Below are 26,557 nucleotides of genomic sequence, written 5' to 3'. Positions count from 1 at the left end.
ATATCAATAACAAGAACATTAATAAATGTTATTATTAACAGTATGCTTTAATTAATAGTATTAAGGGGGATGGAGCAGGCAATTCTAGAAACTGCATGTGACAAGCAAAGAGGCTACTAACATATTATCTGGTGTCATTTGAAAGCAAGGATTGGGTAAATAATGCCAAGCAAAATGAACATAATCCAATTGCATTAGTACATTTTAACCTTAAGCAAATGAGCAGATTGACTAAATATATTAATTCTGAAAAAAATAGGTGATTGTGTTCACTAAGACCTCTAATGCTCAATCAGTGTTTTATAAAGTTTGGTTCAATCACATTCCTGAAAATTAGAAATTTACTGTGCATCCATCTAGTGGATGGACCTGTGTTTAAGTAGTGTCCTTTAAAATCAGGTCCTGAAGTTTAATTGAGACTGCTGTTCACTACTGCAATACAAAAAAAAAAAAAAGACAAAAAAATTCAGAAAAAGAATTAGTTTTGGTTAGACTACTCACCTTTTGGAGGTGTTTCATAAAGCTTGGCTGAAGAACTGTTTCATGCTACGTCCTGCAATCTCTACAAAAACTTTGACATAGTATCAAACTAGTTATCCTTCAGACAAGCTTAGATCATAGCTTAAGTCCATGTGCCCTCATCAATCACCCTTTCAATTAGTATGATTCAGGCTATCACAAGATAACGGTGACCTGCTCTGGTGATGTGAAATTGGCATGTCTATGATGGCAGAGTTATTTCTGTGACTGTCTGATTAGCACATTAGTGCATTGACAGCATCCCCTGACCAGGAGCTCTGGAAACCACATAGGTCAATACTTCCCTAAGGCAGGGGCAGCTGCTAGTCCACTTCCCGGACAGCAAAATTCGAGATTCTGTCCTTCAGCCTCTCTGAAAATTTTGAAGAAGTCATTTATATATGGACAGGGCCTCATCTATATAGCAATATCCATCCTGAAACTCAGATTCACTAGTTAGTTCGTGTTTGAACAAGGATGCAAGAATATAAGATTTATAAAAGACATCACACACAAGGATCATCTACAGATATCATGGAGATCAATAGAGGAAAAATTAACTTATAACATTTTCTTATAGGAAAAATAGAAGAAGTCAGAGTGCCTCTAGAGTCTTTTTCTCGCTCACACAGTGAGCAGAGGCATGGTGAGTTGCCACATTCTGCCTTGCAATGTTTCTTAGTCCCCTTCTCTGATGTCCAAAACCCTCCTATCTTGATCTGTAAGGAAGAAAAGTAAACATACATTTATTGCCTTTCTCAGTCCAAAATATAAATCATAAGTCTTTCTGGCTGGAGTTCTCTATGCATCAATACTCGTCCTGTTCTCTACTGTATTACCTGGCAGAACAAGTTTCATCTGGGTCAAGAGCAAGCTGATTTAAGTATGGCATATGATGTTTATGCTGGCTTAAGGCTTTATCCTGGCTGCAGGAAAACAGATGGTATCTGATCCAGCATAAAAATTGCTGGGCAAAGTTACTCTTTTACCATTTCTTAAACAAACCCTTGCTGTCAGAGGTTTGTTCAAAATCATTGCATATCACATTGCCACAGTATTTTTGATTTGGCACAAGGAGACCCTAAAACCCTCTCATGGCATCAATCTGTCAACAAACGCTAAGCGGGACGAGAATGTGGGTTTTTACCTAGATGCTAAGATTTGGATTATGTGCATATATGCATATTAAAAACATGTTGTATTCCAGTCTGATGATTTTTTTTCCAATTATATTTGAAAGTAGCATATTGAAAAGTTATATAGCATCATCTAGTGGTCATATACAAATCTACAGCAGGCTGCAATTCCACCATCCTTATTTTGTCACATTTTGACTTGAAAGGAAAATACAAAGTATGTAAATTCTTTATTTCCATGTCTATCTTTGGACTCTAAGGAAGAAACAGACCATTAAGTTAGGAGGTGTGTCATGCTCACAGTGTTAGCCTTGACAATTGTAGAACAAGCATATCAGATGCATTATTGCAAGTTTTACTGCAAATGAGCTTAAGCCAAAGAATTTTGGTGTGGATTTTTTAACGTTGGGATGCTAAGAGCCCAGGATCAGCATCTACCTTTAATTCTGATATTGCATTTACTGTCATCACTTCTATTTGACAAAATAAACCATAACTTATAACATTTTCAAGCTACTTCTTCAGAGGCACAGAATCAGGACAGGAATCCGAGTCTTCTGGCTCCAAGGCTGAGCTTTTATATTTAGATTAATTAGAACAAAATGCCTCATAAAGTCATAGACTTCAGAAACCTGCTGTCTGTAAAACTTGGATGTTTATGTTCGCTGTTCTGGAGGATTTTTGTCTTTTACCTCTTTCTTGAAAGCTTAAGATTCTCTGGATTGTGCATGACTATGTACTATGTTAGTATGTGTAAATTAGGCTGCAGGGAGGTTAATACTGAGGCAAGGAAGTTACCCCCAGGCCTTCATTTAATCTAGGCTACATTAAAAGACTTTCTGATACCACAGGATATAGGATAGTTACACCGTCAAGGGATCTGGTGCCTCTGCAAATGACGCTATTATGCATCTCTAAGACCTCATCATTTTCCAGGAGAGGCAACCTTTATTCCTAAGAGGAAGAGTAGCTGCCTTCCCCTAACTGACAGCACAGCCAATTTGGAGAGCAGCTCTGCAAGGTCACTGCTGGACCAGACCCTGCAGCTCGGGACCTCCTGCTGCCGAGGCACCCAGCCCTTTCCGCAGGGCCGTTTCTCACCGTGTACCCTCTGCTGTGTGCAAACGCCGCGTTGTGGCTCCCTGTATGGACCACAGAGTGAAAGCAGTGCGACTGCGCAGGCAGTGAGAAGAGGAACTCAGCTGGTGTTTCAAATCACTGTGGAAAAAGGGCAGAAAGCTGAGGGGGACACTCATATTTTCTTTTTACAAGGGTTATTCTCATCTTTCTGATAGGCAGTTAAACATGATTCAAGCTGACAAAAAGCATGTGCCCTGTTAATTTGATGAAATGGTACTCCCAAGGAGGCCAGGAATATTTGGGAAACTGGACATTTTTTCACAGGAAATCAGTGAGTTCTTGGAGGTCCTAATCTGATAGGAATTCCTAGGGAATTAAAAGGAATTCCTTTCAAACCCAGTTAAAGCAAAACATGTTTTTCTTGCATCCCTTTGAAAATCCAAGGCCTAACTTTTCTATGACAATGGGCAATGGATTAGAAAGCCCTGTCCTACAAAAGTTGCCTTCTTGTATGAAAGCAGAGTTTTCATTAGCGATCCAAAGCATGGCGGCCTTGTGGTATATAGTAATCATGTTTATGTTTGCTGTGTAATATAACCAGATAGCTGTCAGCTATCAGGAAATATCATGCAATTAGTTCTCACATCCTCATATCCGTGGGCAAGTACCTTGTACAGAGAGGAGTGCATCACCTAAATTTCACATGAATCACTATGCATTGAATACTGCTATTATGGAATTGATATAGGTGTATATGAATTCATGGTATGTGAGAAATTTCACCAGCGGTGTTCCTGGGAGCTTCCAGGTAATGCAGTCTGGGATGCGATCTAAAAAGAAACAAAACTGAAGAAAAGTGAACCAAGGGCATGAAAAAATGGACAATAGAAATATAATGTTTTCCAGAAAAATATTCTTTTTTTAAGAGCACTCTGTCATCTCTCAGCTTCATGGCGTGACATCTCTCCACATACTGTTAATATGTTCATTTCAAGATAATACCAGCTTCATTGTCCAGTATTATTGCCAAGTGCCTTTCAATACCCAGTCATTTCTCTCTCTTTCAACATCTGTCCATGCATTTATTTGCACCCTACATACCTTTCCTAGGTCCACAGTACCATGTTTAAGTTTCAGATATGACTAATATGATGTAGGAAGTAAATATTAGGTATACATCTTAATTTAACCAGATATGTTTGGTATTTGTTTTTAGCAAGTTATTCACAGTTATCTATACAGGCCTGAAATCTGTTTTTCTTGAAAATCACCCTTACTTCCGCTGTCATTGTGAATGAAACAGCAGAAGCAAATTACTCTGTTCTACACCAACACAGAATATCAGTTAGAAAAAAAAGTGTTATTCTTTCCAATGACAAAAGTAGAATTAGGCAATAAATATAAGGATGATTTATATCTTCCATTTTTTATTTTCAAAATGTTACTACATTTCTTTAGGGATGTCTTGTACTAAAACTTATTTTGCCTTTTTACACAGTAAAACCTAATTTATTTCTCTGAGAAACATTTTTGCTAGCTCTACTTTGCTTTCTTGCAAGGCACCTTCTCCCCTTTCCCTTCTCTCTATTTTTTTCATCCAAGGAAAAATGGCTGCAGCTGGAAGAAGATGGATCATAGTCCTATGAAAATTATCTCTGCAGTCTCTGAGTTTGAAGAGGTGAAGATATCTCTTGATCTAAATTTTTTGGATTCATTATTTATCTCTTCCAACTGACAAAGAGCTGTTTCAGTCCAAGATTCTAATTGATTCTGCCATTTTGCCTACTTCACATCAGACAATCTGGGCAAGCTAACATCTAGCTACAGATTTACTGCTTTGGATATTTGTGACTTTTTTTAATGAATCTTTGCATTATGCTGATTTTTTATAATTAGTTATCCCACTTATTCTCATCTTCATCTAATTAAAATGCTATGCTAAAAATATAAGTGAGGTTTCAATTAATTTTTCTTATAAATGGATGCATAATTAATGAAAGATTGAAATAAAGCCAACTCACAATGTGATTGTGTTACTTTTTTCAGCAGTTTATCTTTTCCCTAGTGATATACAGACAATCAGCAAAAGAGAGATTTGCTTGAATTTATAAGCAGATATAGCGCTATATTTGAGTAACTATCTCTGAGACAAACTAGATATATTATACTGAAAATTTGCCATCTTCCTACATTAGACAATTTTTTACAACCTTGATGCTTTCAGGAATATATCTATTTTGATTTCACCTCATTTTAAATATGTGTTTCACTGAGTGATTTTTTATGTCTGCCTCAGACAAATGAGTTTCATCACATTATGAAGCCAAGATTGAAGTCTTTTATGGTAAATGTTACTGAAGAGGTGATGACGAAGACCTTATCTGTAGGTGCTGAGTACTATAGATACCTAAGTCTATGATCAGTTTAACCCACAACCTTCAACTTCTGAGATCAGCAAAAATACATAAAAGCTATGGTACCATCTAAAGTAATCAACAAGACAAATGCACCTCCGCAGTATCATTATGAAAATGATTAAAGATGGCCCTTAAAGCTACCCTGGAGTTAGCAGGCAGCCTAAAAATATAGGTTAACTCAAATTTTCCTGTGGCTTGAGAAATACACAGTAGAACAGCATATTTCACATATACCTTAACACTGGTACTGCAACCATGCTTGCAGTAAACTCAGTTAATCTGGAGGAGCATTCTGATCTGAAAGAGTACATATGGGAAAGTACTGGTACCCATTCCACCTCTTGTGTGACGGATTGACCCCAAATCATTATTTTTACTTTTCTGGAAGCTAATTTTCTTTTAAAATTAACAATTGGAACTCTGACAGCATTGGATTTACACCAGTCTTTGTAGCCATTTATCCAGCCAGCAATTCATCCAACCAGCCTCATGAAAAAATGACGACTTCATCTGGGAAAGAAAAAATTGCATACTGCATATCCCATACAATGATTAATCTGGTATTTTCTACTATAGAAGTGTTTGACTTTGATTGGGAGCATTCATTATCAGTTTTTTAATTAAATTTATTTTTTATGATTCTTTTTGTGTTTTTGTGTTTTTCTAATTCTGCAGATAGGTTTTTCGCTTTGGGGTTTTTTTTTAAGACAATGCAAATTATATTATGACCTTCTTTGATTAATCAGAATTATCAGCACAGTTTAAAACCTGAATCCTCAGGAGTTGCAACAGAGGTTACTCTTCCTGGAGAGGCAGGCTTAGCAGGTAGTGTAAGGAGACTATCTATCTGCAGAGAGAGAAATGGGATGAAGAGATAACATGAGAATGATGTTTTCCAAAGGAGGAGAAACATTAAACCCAAGGATGCTTGGAGGCGCCAAGATATGAGGACACAGCACCTCCAGCTTTCTTCACTGCACATATACTATAACCTTTACTCAGTTTCCAGATGCTCTCAGAACAACCTGTACTGCTGAATCAGTGATGGAGTCCACCCACATGGCCATGGCCTTTGGCTGATGATCTTTCCTTACAACCACACCTAAGAGAAGTGAGGTTTAAAAACCCTTTTATAGCCCTGTCATGGGATTTTGCTGAGGAGCACTGGAGCCATAAAGATCTTCCCTGCCAAATACCCAAGGCCTCTGACAAAAAGAACTAGAAAATCTGTTCAGAGGAATAACTACAGACAATAGCAACAGAGATTGGTAAGCAACCTAAATATATACACTGCTACAGGTTTATCCAGTAAAATACATCACAAGTGTCTTCAGCTACGGTGTGGTCTAGTTTATCCTGGAATGGCAGCGGCACTATTGCTCATAGTCCAGAAGCACTCATAGCTGCTGGTGCAAATGGGAAGGGCATGGCAAAGGGTGCCAGGTGACTAGAAGGCTCATCTACACCAAAACTCATTCTTCTTCTCCCTAGGACATTTGCCCTAAATAAAAGTGGGTGAACCTTTCTCTTAAATGCTGCGTTATGTGACTGAAAGACAAGGCCATCCTTAGGTTACCTGAAGGTTTCTCACCTGCAAAGCTGTGTATGAGTTCTAGTTTTTTTCCAGTGAGTCAAATGATAGCTCTTCTTTAGAAGCTTGTCAATTCCTTCCTCAGCGTCTTGTGAGGACTAAGGATCTCTATGTTTTAATAGTTTGGAGACCACATATGGGCCATTTCTTCTTATAGTCCACTTCATTGGAAGATGTCTTTATTTCTGTTAGACTGCTGGACAAAGTCCTGGTGAATACTCTCCTTCCTTGCACACATTAAGGCTACTTTGATATTGTACAGCCTTCAAACACCTGGCTTTTTCTGCCTGGTTGACCTCCATGTATTGCTATATTCCAAATAGTATACCCTTTAAAGGTAAGAGTCAACACACTTGACTGTAACTGTTTGAAAGAAAGATATATAGTTGTTTAAACTTCATCTGTAGTCAGTGGAAGGAGCATGGCCTATCTAGAAAGAAATTTCTGTCAGCACCTCAGGAACCTTTATTAAGATGGGATGCATCACCTTCTGGAATTATATCTCTCTCAAAATTGACTGTAGAAGGAACCTACACAACTAACTTAGACTAGCTGCCTAGCTGTTACACGACTTGGGACATGACATTCGGACAATGATAACATAAATGATAACATATCTTGTTTTATAAGCCTCTTAGCAGCAGCCTGCTTTTCTCTACTGACGACAGAATAGTGCTGTTAATACATCCTAACTGTTAATACATGTTAACTAATCTAGTTTAGTATTGGTGTTTATTAGCATTTTGGGGGTTATCTTGAGGCAAGCTCTGCAACCGATCTGAAAACTACAGTGTTTTCTCATGAAATTTGGTAACTACTACATGTCAGTCCTGAATTTGCTGTCTATCGCTATCCACAAACTTTTCCAGCATTTGCTTTTGCTCTGAGGTCTGTAAGAACGCAGCATTACAGAGTAACCAGTAAATTAAGTACTTATTAAGAGACTGATGATTAAAATAGTGATGCTGACATTATTCATAGTCTTCCTTAACCTTCCACTCATTTAAAATGCTGATATCTCTGAAGCTATGGTATGACTCAACACCCATCAACTGACACCACTCAAGTCCAGCTGACATCACAGAAATCCTCACATCTGCTCAGGGAGGCAAATCAACAGGACTTCAGACTTGAAACTCCAGTGCAGAGATTTCTCAAAGTTGCCTTTAAAATCTTACAAAAACTTTAGCAACATATTTGCCCATGTGCACAAGTGGGAAAATACTGTACGACCTATCTGATGAATTATAACAGGTTGCAGGAAAAATATTTTTATTATATGTAGGGGTTTATTTAAAAAAAATAACTTCTGGACTCTTTAAGGATGAATTGGATTGCTGAGGTTTGTTAATATAAAAAGACAGACAGCTCAAACTTTAAAAGGTAAAGGAATTCAGCAGATCCTGTCTAGTAGATATATTCTTATTTTACAGTATTTACCATTTACTGTGTAGCACAAATCTTCTTCAAATAGCTTAAAAGCTGATATAAGGTAAGCATTATGTAATTAATGCAGCTAAATTGTTTATTATGAGTCTTTTGAGAACTTACGGTTTTACATCCAGAATAGCAATTAATACTTGTGTGCCTGTCAAGATTGATGTTAATAGGGACTGCCTTTCTAGATGGCAGAGAAGAAGGACAGTTTATCATTCCACAATAAAGTTTTCCACACACTCATGGAACCAGACAATTTGTTACCTATAAATCTGCCATCAGGATGTATGCATATGGTATCTCTGTGAGAACTGAAGGTGTTTATTGTCATTCTTTTATGTTAGGCACCTAAAGTGAAATCATTCATGTAATATAAATGATTGGTATCATTTAGTAGGAGAATTCAAGCTCTCTCATTGCCTAGATAAAGGCATAGGGAGTTTAGACCCACAAATTGGGCACTTCTTTCAGTGGTGGTGAAAATAATTTCCCCCTTGTTACTCACTCCTTCACGTTCCCAACTAAAATTTCTGTCCTAGTATGATTATGGCCTTTGCACCCTTTATTTCTTAGAATCATAGGTTTTCTCCATATATCTTGTGTCCTAACTGATGCCTTTCAGCATCCTCACTTTCCAGGTGAGCCTCACTAGTCATTTTCTCAATTAGAGCCTAGTATATATAAAAACAATATAGCTCTTGGCATTTGTTTCCAGGATTATTGTATAGAATGTCTTCTTTCAAGAAAAACAAATAATTTTTAAAACATTTCTGAAATTATTATATAAAAATAAGCAAACACAGGATTAATTTTACTTAATCTAAAAGTAGTTATTTATGTGTTAAGCTTAACTTGTCACTTCCACTCCCTCTATAGTCAGTCAAGAGAAATATATCTCTTAGTGATGTATTCTAAGTGAGCTGCCTTCTGGGCCTGCCTGATTCTCTGCTTTCGCTATCAAAGGAATCTACATAGCTAGATTAAACTTTAAATGTTTTAATGGTTAGATAAATTGCATCCAGAGAAACTTAATGAAAGGAAAGCATAAGGCTGGTTGTCCGTTAGTAGGAACCATTGGTGTCTTCCATAAGGGACCATTAATAAGAAAAGCGTTCTCAAGTCTTTGTTAACCTCTACTTTATTAAACACTGACTGTTTTTCAATAGCATTTGATTTTTTTATCATTAGTGGAGCCAAAAATAAAAAGTGACCACTGAAAAACAATGATGTTATTTACTAAAGTCTCCTTAGCAGAATAAAAAAGTCAGAAAATTTTTGAATTAAACTGATACATTTCTCTCAGATGTACTGTCAGAGGTCTGCAGGCAATGTCATCTTGCTCTAATCCAAAGAGTTGGTTTATGTTACCTTAAGCATGCAAAACCTGACTGAAACTCATAGAATTACTTAAAAGAAAAGAAACATTTGCAGTTTTTCTCATGTGTAAGAAAGACTGCAGAGATAAGAAATGACATGTTTGATGACTGCTCTTTCACAACAGTTGCTTGTCTGAGAAAAAGCAGTTTAAAATTATAAAACCCCAGAAGCAGATGAGGTGAAGTTGTCATGACAATTCTATTTTACTCCCTTTTGGAGTCTACAAGATCATGGAGATTTTTTAGTCTTTATAATGGCCATTTCCGCAAAAACAAACAAACAGGTAAAATACAGCTAGCCAGCTGTTATACAGCCTGGAACCAGGCTGAATTGGTTACTCCCAACATTTGTAGGATTTGGATGCTGCCCCATGCACATTGCCAGCGAGGGAGCAGGCGGCTGTCTCAAGGCCAAAAGACAAAGTTGTCAGACCCAGCTTTCTGGCTCACTGTCCCACTGTCATGTGTGTTATAGGCTTGAGCTCTGTCATATTGTTGTCTGCTGTTTACACTGAAGAGCTAGACAGGGAAATGGGAAGATGACAGCTAGTAAGAAATATATGGACAAAAAATGCCAGTATACAACCAGTACCATGGCACAATGGCCTTTCAGGCGGGTGGGCTCTGGACTGGTGGCTAAGTATATATTGTGGGCTGCTCCTCCCCAGCTCTCAATGGGAGGAGAGAGGTCTGAGTATTGTTCACAACTTGCTAATCTGGCAGTGCCACATCAGCCTCAGGCTCGTGGGAAAGAGGGAAGGAGACAGGAGACCTGTTCTGTCTGAGTCACCCTTTTTGCCCTGCCCTTGTCCTTCATAATAAAAGCCTTGCAACTGCAAACACCTGGGTCACAAACCTTCACAATGTGGGCATACTTTGGCATACATGCTCTCATTCTTGTAGCAATTGCTACCCTGAATTCAGAGACTGTCGCAGCACAGAGAAGAAAAGATGCCATCAGAGACGATGTCTATCCCCCTCTGTGGGATTCTGCCCCTGAAAACCTGCTGGATTTCCCGGTAGAAGGCAACAAAATTGTCATCAATGCTTGGAACTACCAAGAGCGACTGGGAGTGTATAAGAATTTGCTGAACTCTTCAGCCAAATATTTTACTGCTTTTGGATCCCAAAATTTTGGAAATATTCTCTGGGGATTGCCATTGCAGCACGGGTGGCAATTTCATACAGGTATGAATTATGTCCTTAAGCAGCAGAAACAGCTAAATGTTTATCAGACCCACTCTGGGTCCTTGCTCTCAAGGTTTCTGCTTTGCAAACCCAGTACAGACTCAAACAGTCTAATTTTTGACATACTCCGCTAAGATGATGATTTGAAAGAGAGTTTCTGAATGAAGGCAACGCTCCTGCCTAATTGAGCAATAGATACTGAACTTTCTGATAGGAAAGGGTATTGTTACACACAGAACTGGATCAGAATCCAGAAGGATTGTGGTTAAGAAATACTAATAGATCAAATGAAGAAGGTAATATTTCAGTTTGCTGAAAATCTTTGAAAAGATATCCCAGTTATTCCAGATTATTGCAGCTAAATTTTAGGGCCTGCACTTCGCAGTACTGTTCTTAAATTGTTAACTGTTGGCTTTTTTTTGTCTGTTAATTTTATGGTCTTTTATCAGTGGTTTGAGTTTCATTTGAAATATAGGTGACTGAAAATCCACTTTTCCACTCAGAATTTGTTTCACTTCTTGCCCTTTTAGATGAGTTTAGAAGTAGGCTTATTGTATTTTAAATATGTTTTTTTTTTAATATATGCATTTTACCATGTATGTTTTTCTGGATTTTTCTAATGAGGTCCAATTGCTAGTGGCTCATTTTACAAAAGCTGATTGCTGTCTGCAGCTTTCATCCTTGTTTGTTTGTTGGCCATGTCATGTGTGACAGGTCCTTTGAGGCTAGGGCTGCAATATCTTATCAAGGGCTTTATCAGAAAACGTGTTCCCTGCACACTGCTTCACACACAGTGAAGCTTTCCATTCAAAGCTGTAGTTAACTAACTAACCCTATCCTAGCAAACAGAAGAGGCAGGGAGAAGAGAACAATAATCAGCAATGTTTGTTGGAACTTGTGCCAGGTGGTAAATTCTTATTTCCACCTACCTATAAGCAAATACTTATAAGCAAATGTATCTCTCTGCCTGTTGTTCAGTTTACTGGCTGCAAACTACAGTTTTGTGAGGTGGTGGTTCAGCTGAAGCTGTATGGTTGTTTGCAGAAAGACAGACACCCTGCAGCTGGTGATGAAGGAAGGCTGCCAGCATGGAAAACTAATTGTTAAGTAAAAAGAGGGAAAGGAGGTAGAGTAAGCAAAGTCCAAGCAGACAACTAGCTGACAAACAGACAGCAGCAGGAAAAATGTGTTTGAAGTTTAGGTAGGCTTTTGCCCTATCCTTCTTTATACACAGGATGCAGCAGAAGAGCTGACCCAGCATGTGGCAAGAACAAAGATGACTGGTTGCAGAAGCTGCACTAGAGTGGGGATCTGCTGAAAGCAGTCTATTTATGTAGTGTGGCCTCATCTCCTAAGTGAAGATGTGCTTGATGGCAGTGACAATTCCCAAATAGATATGAATGCCACAAAGGGTGAGAGGAAGCTTTGCACCTGGAGGCACAGACAGGACTGTTGCCTGTTAAAGAGAAAAGAATTGGTCCTTAGACAAGGAGTCATATTTTGGAAATGACATGATCAGAAAGAGAAGAAAAATTAGTAGAAGGAGAAATAGCGTTTGTTGTGTTGGAGAAACATATAGAAGAGTAGGCAGGAACAGAAGACAGGTAAAAAAGCCTTGAAAAAAGAAAGTTAAGTTAAGGGCTAATAGGAGAAGAAAATGTCAAGAACTGGACTGAGAAGAAAAAAGAATGATACATAGGAGGTTATATAGAAAACACAAGAAAAAATTATTCTGCTGACAGGAGGAGGAACAGAAGGAAATCATGCATATCAGCATGTCAGCCTGTATGATTCAGACTGCTTGTGGAAAGGCTGCTGAGTTCACCACCATGTGGCCCCAGAGAAGAAATGGTGCACTGCCTGACTAGAGAGTACGGATAGAGTCTGAAAAAGAGGAAGAAAGGAGAAAAGGGGAAAAATCAATGATCTTTCTTGATAGTGCAACAAATGACACGGCCATGTCAATGCAGAAAGAGTTCAAAGATGACTATGATGCTGGGAAAGAAGCTCAGGAAAGAAATAAATTTGGGCTATCTTCAGTGGAATGATTTAATTCTTCCACATCCTGGTGGAGGAGGATCTGATGAAAGTATGACAAAATAATAAAGGTCATCAGAGAGTTCAAATCGTGGTAATGTAATGTAAGGGAAATTTCAGTACTAGCAAGCAGTCAGTGGCAGAGGATTTGTCTTGATGGATTGACTCCCACCAGCCATGAGGGGTGCCAGGCTTTGAGACAGAGTTTGACATGGCTGGAACTGAGCAGTATGTTGAAGGGTAAGTGGATAAGGGGGAAAGAAAGGACAAATTTTTGGTGTGTACAGCAGTGAGGCTAGTAGTTAGCTGTACCTAATCCAGATAGGCAGCTGGGTTAGAATAGTGAGAAGTGACTGAAGCATTTGTGTATCGACACAACGAGCTTGGGCAGTCAAGTGGAGATTTGAATTCATAGTGCAGGACAACAGGGCTCCCTGAAAGAGCAAGTGAAATATGTTGCATTCACAGCCCTCTCTGATCATGAAAGTTATATGTTGCTGAGAAAAGATGAAAATTAAAGGTATAAAAAACAGAATAGCATTCCATCTTAATGATGTGCTAGACAGTAAAGAATAAGGGATAGAGTAGATAGAATTAGGGAAGATCAAAATTATTTAGGAAAACAACAATATGGAGATGGTGGAATCTTCTCTACACCCAAAGTTGGATTTGAGCAAGGACAGCTATGTGTACAATGCTACCAAAGGTATACATATTACTGGAATTAGGGTCATTATGGAAAATTCTGGCTTCCTACATACAGAATTGAGATCAAATATTGCAGACCTCAGATATTCCTGAATGCCACAGCCAACACATTTTTTATGGATATGGTTTTATATAAACCATAAAAGAAGAAATGAAGCCACTAATTAATAAGAGCAATACAAAGATTTGCAATAATGGATTTAAAAATAAATCAGTATTTGCCTAAGTTAACAGTAGGAACAATGATATTGAGCAAATGGGCAAGACAGGATGGGTGATAGAAATAAGGTAGTGGAAACAGAAATTGTCACTTGGGACAGACTGAGAAAACTGGATAGTCTCTGCCCTGCTTGAAAGAATTGGCCTATCACAGAATCACAGAATGGTTGAGGTTGGAAGGGGCCTCTGGAGATCACCCAAGTCCAACCCCCCTGCTCAAGCAGGGTCACCTAGAGCACGTTGCACAGAATCGCATCCAGGCAGGTTTTGACCATCTCCAGAGAAGGAGACTCCACAACCTCTCTGGGCAACCTGTTCCATAGCACACATCCAGTATGCATGGTTAAAAACGGCTCTGTCATCCTCACAGTAAAGAAGTTTCTCCTCATGTTCAGATGGAACTGTCTGTGTTTCAGTTTGTGCCCGTTGCCTCGTGTCCTGTCGCTGGGCACCACTGAAAAGAGTCTGGTCCCATCCTCTTGACACCCCCCGTTTAGATATTTGAATACACTGATAAGATCCACTCTCAGCCTTCTCTTCTCCAGGATAAACAGGCCCAGCTCTCTCAGCCTCTCCTCATATGACAGATGCTCCAGTCCCCTAATCATCTTTGTAGCCCTTCGCTGGACTCTCTCCAGTAGTGCCATGTCTCTCTTGTACTGGGGAGCCCAGAACTGGACGCAGTACTCCAGATGGGGCCTCACCAGGGCTGAGTATCACCTCCCTCCACCTGCTGGCAACACTCTTTCTGATGCAGCCCAGGATACCATTGGCCTTCTTGGCCACAAGGGCACATTGCTGCCTCATGCTTAACTTGGTGTCCACCAGCACTCCCAGGTCCTTCTCAGCAGAGCTGCTTTCCAGCAGGTCAACCCCCAACCTGTACTGGTGCATGGGGTTATTCCTCCCCAGGTGCAGGACCCTGCACTTGCCTTTGTTGAACTTCAGGAGGTTCCTCTCCGCCCACCTCTCCAGCCTGTCCAGGTCTCTCTGAATGGCAGCACAGCCCTCTGGTGCATCAGCCACTCCTCCCAGTTTTGTATCAATCATCAGCAATATGCCATTACTTGCCTTCATGAATCATTGTGAAATGTCTTGCACATTTGCGAAAACATAGGCGCTTGTAAACTCTGCTAACCAGATACAACGTTTGCATGCTTAGCTTAACAGTAAAAGCATGTCTGTATGCATGGTTAAGCTGGAAGGGATTCTGTATCATGCCAGCCCAATAGGTGAGACAGTTACCAGCACATTAAATTTGTGCTATTCTGCTCATTAAACAGCTCTCCTACATTAGCAGGCTTACCTCTATCAAAAAAGCATCAGTTTTGCATGTGTTTATGTCCGTATGTGCATGTGTATTTATATCTCTATAAAAATATCAGATTGTGATGTCCTACTTTCAGACAGTTTCATAAATTCTCAGAATACTTTTACAGTGAGCAATAAATCGAACTGTAAAACACAGATTGCTATGCACTGCACGAAGTATTGACTGAGAAATTCAGCTACTGTAGGAACAGTAGTTTATGAAGCAGAACAACAGTATTTGTTCTGCTTCTCTGAGCAAAATTCTGCTCGTGTAAGTTTTTTTTGCTCTCAGAGGGGTTTTTGTGTGAAAAAGATTGAGAAGCATTTGGCATGTTATTTCGTTTGCTTCAGGCAGATTAGCAGATCCTTCCGGTGTGACTTCCTGTGGCCATGAAGCTGGAGCCCTTCTGTGCATATCTGTAAGAAGCTGGTGGGCCTGTAAGTATATGCTATTATACTGCTCTTCTCCAAAATACGATTAATGCCCCAGACGGCAATTCAGAATCTTTAATCCACTTGAACTTCTATATTACAAATTAATATCAGTGTTACGTAACTCTCCATCAAAAAATTCCAGCATGACACCTAAATATGATTGAGTAAATTAAAACTAACTGACCATGATAACTTTTCTGAAAAAGAAAAAAAAAATGCAACTTCTCAACCTTAAAAGATGTTTGCATTTCAAAAATGCATGGAAAAACATGCAGGAAATACCATGATGGCTATCTATATTTGTAGACATTTGTAGAGATTACATTCTTCAATCACTCCAGGTCAGATTTGTTCAGTTTAAATGATGGTACTTCAAACTAAAACTTAGTGCAAGAATGTCAGGCAGGAATCTTTGTGGTTCTTATATCATCCTTGATAATACAAACTTGATCAGACTTTTTGGCCTTCATTTGTACCTTCACAGTTAACTGCAGAGGGGAAAATAAAGGGAGACTTTGTGCCCACGATACCCAAATAACTTCCTTATCTTCATTACACTGACAGCATTTATCCAGTGGACTTTCAAGTATCCAAATGAAACTCCATTAATATTTCACCTGGCATACATGAACTATAGGATAATTTATGTTCACTTTAATACCAGCTTTGGATTTCTAGTGGGCTGAAATTGTATTAAAAATCTCACGTTATTCCAATAAGTAGCAACACACTGAAGACAGAGAGAGAGAGAAATGGGTGTAAAGATCAGAATTGCCAGTGTCACTCCCAGTGACAGTCTCAACATCTCTAAAAATACACATCCAATTAATTCAAACAGTCCTTCCGAAATGGAGATATCCAAAATTCTTGGATACTTTTGATAATTCAGCTCATTCATAGGTTGCCCCTGTTGAAATGGAGGGACCAAGTAACTTTTTTTGATGGTCTACACAGTTTCTCATAGCATGCAGCACATCAGAATTTTAGTAGTAAAAATGTGTATCATCTCTGGTGTAACTGGAGAACAGGTCTATCCATTACACCTAAGCAAATATTAAGCATATAGGAGCCAGTGTATTCAGAAAGACGGTGGTATCAAATTCGGAATCTTTGCACTAGACAGTGCAAAGAAAAGACAAAGTGACAAACTCTACTGAAAGGCCAGACGTGAACCAACTCAGCTGTATGTGCTGTTGGCATCGCTCCTAGCAGATGTGGCAGAGCACCTTTTCCCCCCTGTGGGACATAAGGCTAGGTCTACCACACCCTCTGCCAAGATTGTAGCAGGAATAATAGTGCGTGACAGTGTACCATACCCAGGTTCTCATGTAGAAAGGAAAAAATAGACCTACTGGCTTCTAGCCAAGAGCTTTGCAGAAGAGGAAAGAGTGTGATCTGGAATGCCCCACACATCTTGGGGGTATCCATTTATCATCGGATAAGGTAGTCCAGGGGATAGCACTTTTAGCGTCTATAGAAAAAGCACCAATACTATAATGTGCTCTGTCTCAAGGGCCATACATTTGCTCTAGCAAGAACCCTGACAGTTCAGTTGGCCAACTGAGGATTTTAATGTTAATGTTAATTCTTAATGTTAATGATTTTAATGCTCTTTTAATGATCTTATTTTTCTGTGGTATTTTTTACAGTTGGTACCTGTATGGTACATGGTACAACAACAACATGTAGCTAGATTTCCACAGAGCTGGTCTTACAAAGCAATATTGTCAATTTTGTTGTTGTTTTTGAGCCCATGGAGAAAATATAAAGAACAATTACATTTTCTCATCTGATGAAACAGAAATGTATAATTTTTCTACACCCAAACTGAATTATGTATTCCAGCCAGTCTAAATAGAAACCTCCAAAAGATGTTTTTGTTGCCATTTTTCAGTGCTGAATGAACACATTATTTAAAAAAACTACAATTTCTGTTTTTTTTATCTGAGTGAAAGTCAATGGTTTTTTAGACTCTTTTTTTTTTCTGAACTGGAACTCAGACCCTTTTGGAAAGTTTATCCTCTACTTTTTCAGAGATGGAACTGATAGGTAGGATGGGGGAAAAAAAAGACAAGCCTGATCTATAGCTTACAATCAGTACTTCTATTTAAAGGCAATAACATGACAAAAATCTCTTTTTAAGGAAGTAAAAAGCCTTATCAGTCTTTTAGTTTCCATGTTCTTTCTCTTCCTAGAGGACAACCTCCCCTCTTTTATCCTCTAGCACTTTTTCCGCCCATTACTTCTGTTTCTCATTGCCTTTGCTTCCCTGCTTGGATTCTCCTGTCACAAGTCCTCCTGTTCCAGACCTGCTGGCAAGCTGCCATGAACGGTTTCATCCCTCCCTGCCACATGGCTACTCTGCTGTAGAGGTTGCATAAAGCTTCAGGCAGTGAGCTAGAAATTAAATGTATTTACCTTCATGTGATCAAAGATGTAAGTGCAGAGTAAATTAAATATGTAAATTTAGAGTTAAACCAAACTGCAATACTTGGTCCAATCATTCAGTTTGATTTCCTGTCTCTGAGGGTGGTAAGTGCTAGATGCTCCAGGGGAAGGTGTCTCAGGCAGTGACTGAGTAAGAACAGTCATTGCGTAGCGTTGCACAAGCAGGCAACCTCCCTGGAACAGAAACCTCCTTTACTTTCTTAGTGTTTGCATTCCTGTTCCTCGCTTACTTCTAAAAATCACACTTCTGCATGACACTGATTTTGCTGCCTCCAGAAAATGTATAAACTCAGCCTTTTTCATCTTACTACAGCAGGAGCTCTCCAGAAGTCTTTCAAAGTATACAGAAATGTCTCTTACTGTTCTAAGGGTGTGAGTGCTTTTGGTGTGCCTTTAGGGCAGCCCTCTCTGGTCCACATAGTCATACCAAGACAGGAATGAAACTAAACCAGAAGTTAACATTTAATACTACCTGAGGTGTATGAGACATTCCCTGTAAGACTGCTACCTAAGAAGTTCTGTCTCTTTCTCTGGAATTATATTCAGTATATTCCCTTTCTGCATTATTTTCTGTTCTCTGAGTTCCCAGGCAGGCATAAATACATAATGTATGCAGGCACATACACAAGTATTTTCTGATGTGATGTCCAGATTTCGACACTTCTTGTGAAAATAGTGAACAAGAAGCAAGACCCTGCTTAGCAATGACTCCCAGCTAGAGACCATCTTCTGGTCACTGGGACGTTTGTTTGGCTCTTTTCACTGGCCATTCATTTGCTCTTGAATTGTGCACCTTTCCTGGTGAGGCCCACATACAGGAGGTGGAACAATTTTTTCCCATAAGTAGGACAGTGACAGCTGATAGGCAGCAAAGTTTTTGGTCCTTACTGCTGAAACTGTGTACAAAACATGTAGGCAGTCAGTGGTCCCAAGTGCAAATGACTGCTCATCCAAGAGGTAGAATATCTGGGCTCCAGGCTTTCCTTCACTGAAAGTTACTAAACATTTTTTTTTCTACAAAAAAAGGACAGAATTAAGGGGAGAATTTGAAATTCTCCTTCCACATGAAGACTATCCAGTAGGCATATGGACACTTTCACAGAAGATGTGGTCAGACAGAGGCAGGAACTGAACCTGGGTCACCTATAGGCTGGGTGAGTGCTCTAACTGATGGATCAGATCGAAGGAAGCCACTATCCTGAAATAAATGTAAACAAATCTATTGAGGTCATTTGCAAGAAGATTTAATGTTTGAGATCCCTTTTTTTTTTGAAAGCAAAATTACTGTTTTATGGTAAAATATCACTAGTATTTGCCTTTCTCTTTCCTATATGCTTAAGATGCATACAGAGTTTTTTATGTAGGTGGTACTCCTGGAGTCACTTTTTTCACCCTGAAGTTTGCTTTCTGTGCTTAGCTGGCATCCAACATTTGAGAGGTTTTTAATGTCCTCTCCATTACAACCTATAGAGACCTAACTTTTCCAGTTGTGTGTCCTTTCCTGCAAAGTACAGCACACTGCTAGCTCATGCAAGGTTATTAATGAGCAATATATAAATGAATGTTATAAATCATATCTAAATCAATACAGATACCATCATTAGTGCATTTCAGTACAAATGTCCCTATTGGTGAACACAGTTGTATCAGTGGCAATTTGAAAGACTTGCATTTGGTATTAGGGAATTTTTTTTTTTCATAAAGGAATTTTTCATTTGCTTGTGGTTAACATCTCTTCCTTTTTAATTACTATTACAGGTATGAATTACTACCTGGCTATTATACCCTTTCTGGGTGCAGTGGAAGCTGGCCTTTTTGGAGAGTTGCCATATGAGATAGAAATATTACCACCAGAGGAGCAAAGGGCTGATTTTTGTTATAGTGTTGCTGACTGCCGTTCTCGCATTCCCAAGCTCATGGATGAGTGGAAAGCCTATTTTGAAGTAAATAATTTAATATTTTCATATTTTTCAGGAAACATTAAATTATTATTATTATTATTATTACTGTTTGTAAGATTCAGAGGGCTTGGTTTGCTGTCAATAACAGCATGATACAGAAATAATAAGTATGAAAAACGAAAAGCATGGCATAAAGTGAGACAGAGATGAAAGGTCCAGGATTTTTACAGGCTGTGGATTTGTTCCTTTCTTTCAAAATAATGCTGTAGTTTGGAATGTATCCCAAGAGACTGTTGTGCTAACAGTTATACTTGCAATGTTACTATACTGCTTATACTAGCAGTGCAAAATAAGCATGTGAGATAGAACATCACTCTTGAGAAATATCCTTATGCTGGTTTTATAGGATTTATTTATTCCTGCTAACATCTAAAAAAACTGAAAATGTGGAAACTTTATTCAGATGGACACTTATTCTTGCAAATACATATTTTCTTTCTTCCTCATTCCCTCAGTTGTTATCTAATCCTGAAGATATCAATATTTCTTACCCCATAGGTTTAATAACTATTCTTACAGATAGACTTCTTCAATATTTTTGTGAATAGTAAAATAATAGTGATCAGAAAATTTAAACCATAAGCCCTCCTGGCAACTGCAAGTGGAGGTAGAGATTATAAGGGAAAGATGGGATCTGTTACTATATATATCTGTTTTCTTAAGATTCTTTTTCCTAAACAATATGTTTAGAAAGTTACTATAAAAGGTCTACTTCTTGAATAGCCTTAATGACAGCCATCAGGAGCCACTTATTTTCTGAAAATCTTGATCAGTTGCAGCTGAAAGAGTATGAAAAGTGTTTCAAGGAATCCAACTACTGTAGCATGGAAGCTTCCATGGCACTCAGGCACAAAAATCCACTGAATTATTGTCATAGAACACCTAAATCACGTGAGTGAATTACTTGGTCAGTTGAAAGCAAAGAAGGGTAAATCCCATTAACTTCAATGGGGATATGGATTTATTTTGTACATCTATGTTGATCATCTTTTTCTCCCTATATCAAATATTAGTGTTACTTTGAAAGTGAAAGCAACACATTCTAGGTACTGAAAAGCAATTTTATTCAGCTTGCAAACTTATGGTTTTGTGAGCTATGTGCAAAATTCTGAAAAATATGAGCTATGTGCATAATTCTGAAATTGAGCTTAAAAAAACCCCACCCTATTTCTCTGTCTTTTTCCCCCCTTTTGCTGTAGTATCTATTATCTACAGAACAAAAAGCTGCGAGCCCTACAATGCGATCCTCCTTCAAACTGGACGATGCCCTCAGTTTCATGTGGAAGGGGCACATGGCATCCCTTGCTTATGCTTTACCCAGGTTCCAGGACAGGTAAGAGAATAAGAGACATGGTCAAAAGGGTACCTTCACCACTTCTTTGCCTGCTAGTAAGGACAGTATCTGACCGAAGTCAATATATGCTTTCTTACTCATCTGACACCTGATCCACAGACCTTTAAGCTCTGCTCTTCAGCTTTCTCAGAGCAGGGGGTACCCTGATGCCAAGGTCCATGTGGCAGTGAGAGTTGCAGCCCCTGCGCTGCAGACTGTCCAGACGGAACCGGCGGGTCACGCCATGCCACGTGCTTAAAATAAGATGCTGTTTCCACTCTGGGAACCGAGGCCCAAATCAGGAGCTCTGACTAATCTGGCCTAGAGGCAGGGATGCCAGGAGGAATTAGGTATAAAAGGCTGAAGGTGACTTTAAGACACTGTGACATTGAGACTGCTCAGGATTTTATGCTGAATAAACACATTCAGGATAAATGATAGACTAATGAGTTCTATGGTGGATTTCAATTATCTGTTACATTTTCATTTTGATTTCTTTCAGCCTAAAATACCTCTCTGATCCAGAAGCAAATTTTGGAGAAGACTGGGCTAGTGGTGTGGATTTCATTGCAGCCACGCATTTCTCTACAGATTTGCAGAATACAAAAAAATTCCAGGCTTTACTGCCCCAGAGGATGCTTGTTGAAGGGGATGTTATCCCATTCATTAGTGACTTCAGTCCGCAACAAAACAAAATCTTGCTTTCACTGAGTGCTCTTCACAAGACAAATCAATTAACAGGTATGAGTCCCATCTACAAATATCTATAGTTCATATATATTTTATATCTTATTTTCTGTAAACATTTCTCCACATGATCAGAGTGACTTTCAATATAAAATAGTATAATCACTTCCTAGATGCTATTAATAACATAGTACAATAAAAATAAAATCATATGTAAACAACTCACCAAAAGCAGCTTGGAGTAAAACTGATGAAATGTGTTGAGGATTTCACATGAGATAAATGCATCATTTGCTGGGGCAGATGGCCTAACATTTTTTTCCCTCCAGCTTTCAAAGGAAGTATAGAAACACAAAAAAATAGTTTGCATTTTTCCAGATAAATCTGAAACCATTAAGGCTAAATGACATTGTTAGATCAGCTGGGATCATTAGCAAAAAAATAGGCAAACAATCATGAACAACAGTTTTTTTGTCCAAAAGTATTGTGTTTTTTTTCTTCCAATCCAAATATAATATCCAAATATAATCTGTCCCAGCAAACTATCTTGTTAGACAATCTCGGCCAGATCACTTTGACTAAAATAAGTTGTACATCACCATCCAGTGGTGACACGTAGAATTACAGCCTTCTGTGTCTTCATTCTTTCGTTCAACTTCAGTTCGTTCAGCTGCTGCTTTTTTTTTTTTTTCTTTTATGAAGGAAAGTTATTTTGCATCTTGAAGTGAAAATACAATATAAAACATAGGATTTCTACACTATAAAATGATTATCCATAGCTGTGACATTTGTTTTGTGATCTTTTTCTTTTGCCTATACATTTCAGTGAAAATGCTCTTGCTAAATGTATTTCTAGCTGAAAAAGCCATTTAATGAAGCTATTCAATGTCACAAAAGAGCATCCTCACACCACCGAGTGCTTCTCTTACACCTTCCACACAAATTGAGGGAAGCCTCGTAGTCTGACCAAGGCACCTTTACAGCTCTGTCCTATGCCTGGCAATCCCTCCCAAAGCACAGGGTTTCTATAGCTGTCTCCAGTATCTGTCCCCATGATGAGAGGGGAAGCAAGGAAGGGAAAAGCACGACCAGCAAGCAGAGACCATGACCATCAGAGCAGGGGGCAGCAGGGACCTGAGCACAAGGGCAGCAGAGCAGAGGAGGGCAGCAGTGGAGGGAGGGAGGAAAAAAGACATGGATGCTGAAGACAACAGCGGGAAGAGAGGGATGGAGGAGTTTCATGCGGGTGCAGGCCATGAACAATGAAGTCAGTAGGTGGAAACCCTGGCACTGCAGGCCAGGGATTTCCCTGGCTTTGTGTTCAGCTGAGAGGTAAATGCCTACTAACTCAACCTGATGATTGCTTTGCAGATCAGAAATGGAGCTTCAGACTATATTTGACTTGAGTCTGGGTCCACAATCTGAGCAGGGAACTGAAATGCTAGGTCTTATTGTAGTGAAACTCATGTGACAAAATGTGACATCCTGCTTTAGCAGTCAGGTGCTTCAAAGTTTCAAATACATCCTCTGAGATGTGGAGTGCTCTTCTGGTGCTGGAAACTTCAGTGGTAGATAGAGTATCTCACACAATGGGATCTTGTCCAACCCAGAGTGAGATTTGATTTCTTGATTCAAAGTTTTATTACTCCTTATTTTCTCCTACCTGCCTCTCTCCATCCAGCAGGGAGCTGCACTCAAAGAGTGCTATGCTACCTCTAAAGCCTCTTGAGCGATGAAGACAGAAGTTTTACTTTTTTGTGCTCTGCCCCTCACTGATATCCCAAGGTAAAAAGGCAGAAGACTTGTTACCTTGGACCTTTCCTGCTGTTTTCACCTGTTTTCTGGGAGCAGCACAGGCTTTCACCTGGCTGCTCGGGTAGGCAAGAGGGCTGTTTGCTGCCTTCTCCTCTTAACTCTTCACCTCCCTGGTAAAATTCTGTGAGAATTAAATTATTCAGTGTTGTCAGTTTTAAACAAAAGCTTCTTTTGCAGGAGACTGATTAACCCCCTCTTTACTTCCTAGTGGACTTCTGTCTCAGATTTCCTCCGTGGACCCCTCATTCATCATAAAGATCAGCATTGACAGGAGTGGGGGACAGGCAGTGAATATCTTGTACTTTGGTGTTAATACTAGACTGGCCAGGCACACTTCCATAGAGAGCCACTGCTTACAGCCTGGATGAAAGAATTAGGATCATTTGCCTCTGTAGCCTGAGGCCTTAGCTGGGCAGAAGTGCAAAACCTTGGCAGACTTTTAGAGTAAAAAACAAAGAAGCACATGATTATAACTGCCAGGCCATTGCTTCATAAGCTAGGAAGCTCTGCACAGTTGCAGAACAAGACCCCAGCATCTGTCTTCAATCATTTTGACTTGCCACACTGATGACAAGGGAACAACCCCAGTTGTCGATCAATACAAAGGATCCTGAGCTGAATGAATGGTCTGTGTCTCCTTACATAGTTGTAGGCAATTATTACCCCATCACCCTGTTTCAGCTTTGTCCCCATTTTACTGTCCACAGGAGAGTGGTAGGTGTTTGTTACCAGCCACGCACTTCATTCCTTGTGTGCCGTGAGCTGCGTGCACTTCATGTTAATTTGACAATGTCACGTTGTGTTTCTTTCCAAGGAGGATTGCTGCTGAAGCTCTGGCAAAAGGCTATGTCTACTGAAGCAGGAAGAGAAGTGGGCCGAAAACTGTTTGAAGACTTGGCTGCAAGCCGGAAGTTTAACCCAATGGGAATATATAATGATTTGAAGGGAGGTGATCTGACAGCACCCACTTTCTTGACAAAAAGCAATTCCAACACTGATTGATTTAATCTTTTAGCAGCTATGAATCTGGTAACCAATCTGGTCTTGGTAATTTCATACAGCAGGATTTCCTGAATAGCCATGTGTGCTTCTCTCTCCTATTGGATCAATATTTTTATCCTTAATTTTCCTAATTAGCTCATTATTTCATTCCTTGCCTTATAAATAAAATGCGTCACAGAAGATCTGACTTTATTAGTTATTTGTACTTTATAAATAATGTATCATTTTGGGGGGCAAAATTAAACAAAGGCAAATTATATTTTGTTTCAGACTGTTTTTTCCTATACACAAGGATCCCACCAGATATGTAATTCCTCATGTTCCTGATGGTCTAACAAATAATTACCCAGAACTTTTCTTTGAAGCTGTGATCCAAAACCAATGTCTTGCCTTGACATTTTTCCACAAGAGTTGTTATTTTACAGGCCAGCTGCAATCAAATTTGAAACTTTTCAGAATGAATACTGCAATACAGACGAATTCTCTCTATGGTGCTTTGCATCAAGAAAGTACCTCACCCTGTACTGTGGAGCCAGTCCTGAGACATCCTGAATCCAGTGATCTTATTCCACAGCAGCTGTACCAGCATTTGATTCATTTCACTTATCTAAGAAAGTATTTTTCTACTTATCAATTTATGTGATTATGTAGTCTGTATAGCCACGTTTCTTTTCCCTTCCACCATGTCCACCCCTTCCTATTGCAGCTTGTCCTATATTAGACTTGACTTATTGAGGAAGAGATGGGTTTGCACAATTTCTCGCAGTGCCTAGCACATTCAGCCCCAGATGCTGAACACAGTCTTATGAGTGATAACACAATATCAAGAATTAATTACAATAACTTGGCATCAGAGGCTGAGGGCAAGTGGGACAAGGAGCCTGAAAACAGACAAGGGATGAATTTTCATAGGAAACCTGCTAGTTTGAAGCCTCCATACTCTGACAACTTCCCCTGCAGGGCAGGCATGGCTGAAGTTACCTTTCTGTGATGGGAAGCAGAGAACGGCGATGCAGCCACTGCCTGATGCATCTTACAAGGTTATAGCTTGTGCTACAGCACAGTTCAGAACAGCACAAGTCTTATCAGAAACAAAAGACAAACTAATGGAAACTAGCTTTGTTTTGCTATTGGTTTAGGGTTGCCCCACACCACTTTGGTTGCTCCTAGCAGCTCAGTTGCTAACTCTTGTCTTGTACATGGCCCAGGCCTCTCAATGTGCATGTGCCACTGACCCTTCTTGGGGGGGGGGGGGGGTGCCTAGTTTTACTCTGTTATGCTCAGGTAATACTTTTCATTTGTATTTATTGTAATGGCTTCCATACAACTCCCTGAAATAGACTTTAAGTATAAAAATCAAAAAGTTATCATGGACACCGGGGGTGAGATTTTGACACCTGGCTTTCAGATCTTTCACCCTGCACCAAAATGACTGAAAGAAGCTCTAGCAGCTTTAGTAACAACTGCACAAGAACTCTTGCAACATGGGACCTCTGGAAGGCAGCTTTTGAGGCTGCTCTTAAAAACTCGTTATCCAGCTGTGATACAAGCACTGTGCTGCAGAAGGAGGAACAAACTGCAGACAGAGCCACAGTGCACATCATTTTGGGGCTTTGGAGCAGCTCTAGGACCTGGGAAGCAGCCCTTGAGCCTGCCTGCTACCATAGCATATTGCCACGTCAGAGCTATGGGAGGGAGCCCTGAGAAGCCCAGAATCAGGAGCATGCAAGACAATGCTAAAACTGCAGTGCTTTCCATATCAAATGGTCAGGTGCTGTGTGCCCTCCAGGCCCAAGTCCTTAAAGACACACTAAGTGTCTGCTTGTACTTCTAGTCCAACTCAAAAAAGCATGGAAC

The 26,557-nt window shown here is 39.5% G+C and overlaps 1 protein-coding gene across 1 annotated transcript; it reads left to right on the top strand.

Moving 5' to 3' along the window:
* The first annotated feature begins 10,419 nt into the window (after positions 1-10,419).
* C3H6orf58 (chromosome 3 C6orf58 homolog) lies at positions 10,420-24,641 on the top strand. The gene is given in 7 exon segments (XM_013958908.2): positions 10,420-10,744; positions 15,371-15,457; positions 19,661-19,845; positions 21,063-21,196; positions 21,699-21,937; positions 24,513-24,616; positions 24,618-24,641. Coding segments are annotated over 7 exon segments (1,098 nt in total).
* Positions 24,642-26,557: the final 1,916 nt, after the last annotated feature.

The sequence above is a fragment of the Apteryx mantelli genome, chromosome 3 (genome assembly GCF_036417845.1).
Source record: "Apteryx mantelli isolate bAptMan1 chromosome 3, bAptMan1.hap1, whole genome shotgun sequence".
Taxonomy (NCBI): domain Eukaryota; kingdom Metazoa; phylum Chordata; class Aves; order Apterygiformes; family Apterygidae; genus Apteryx; species Apteryx mantelli.
Note: the sequence above shows the minus strand (reverse complement) of the source record. Positions and strands in the feature narration are given on the sequence as shown.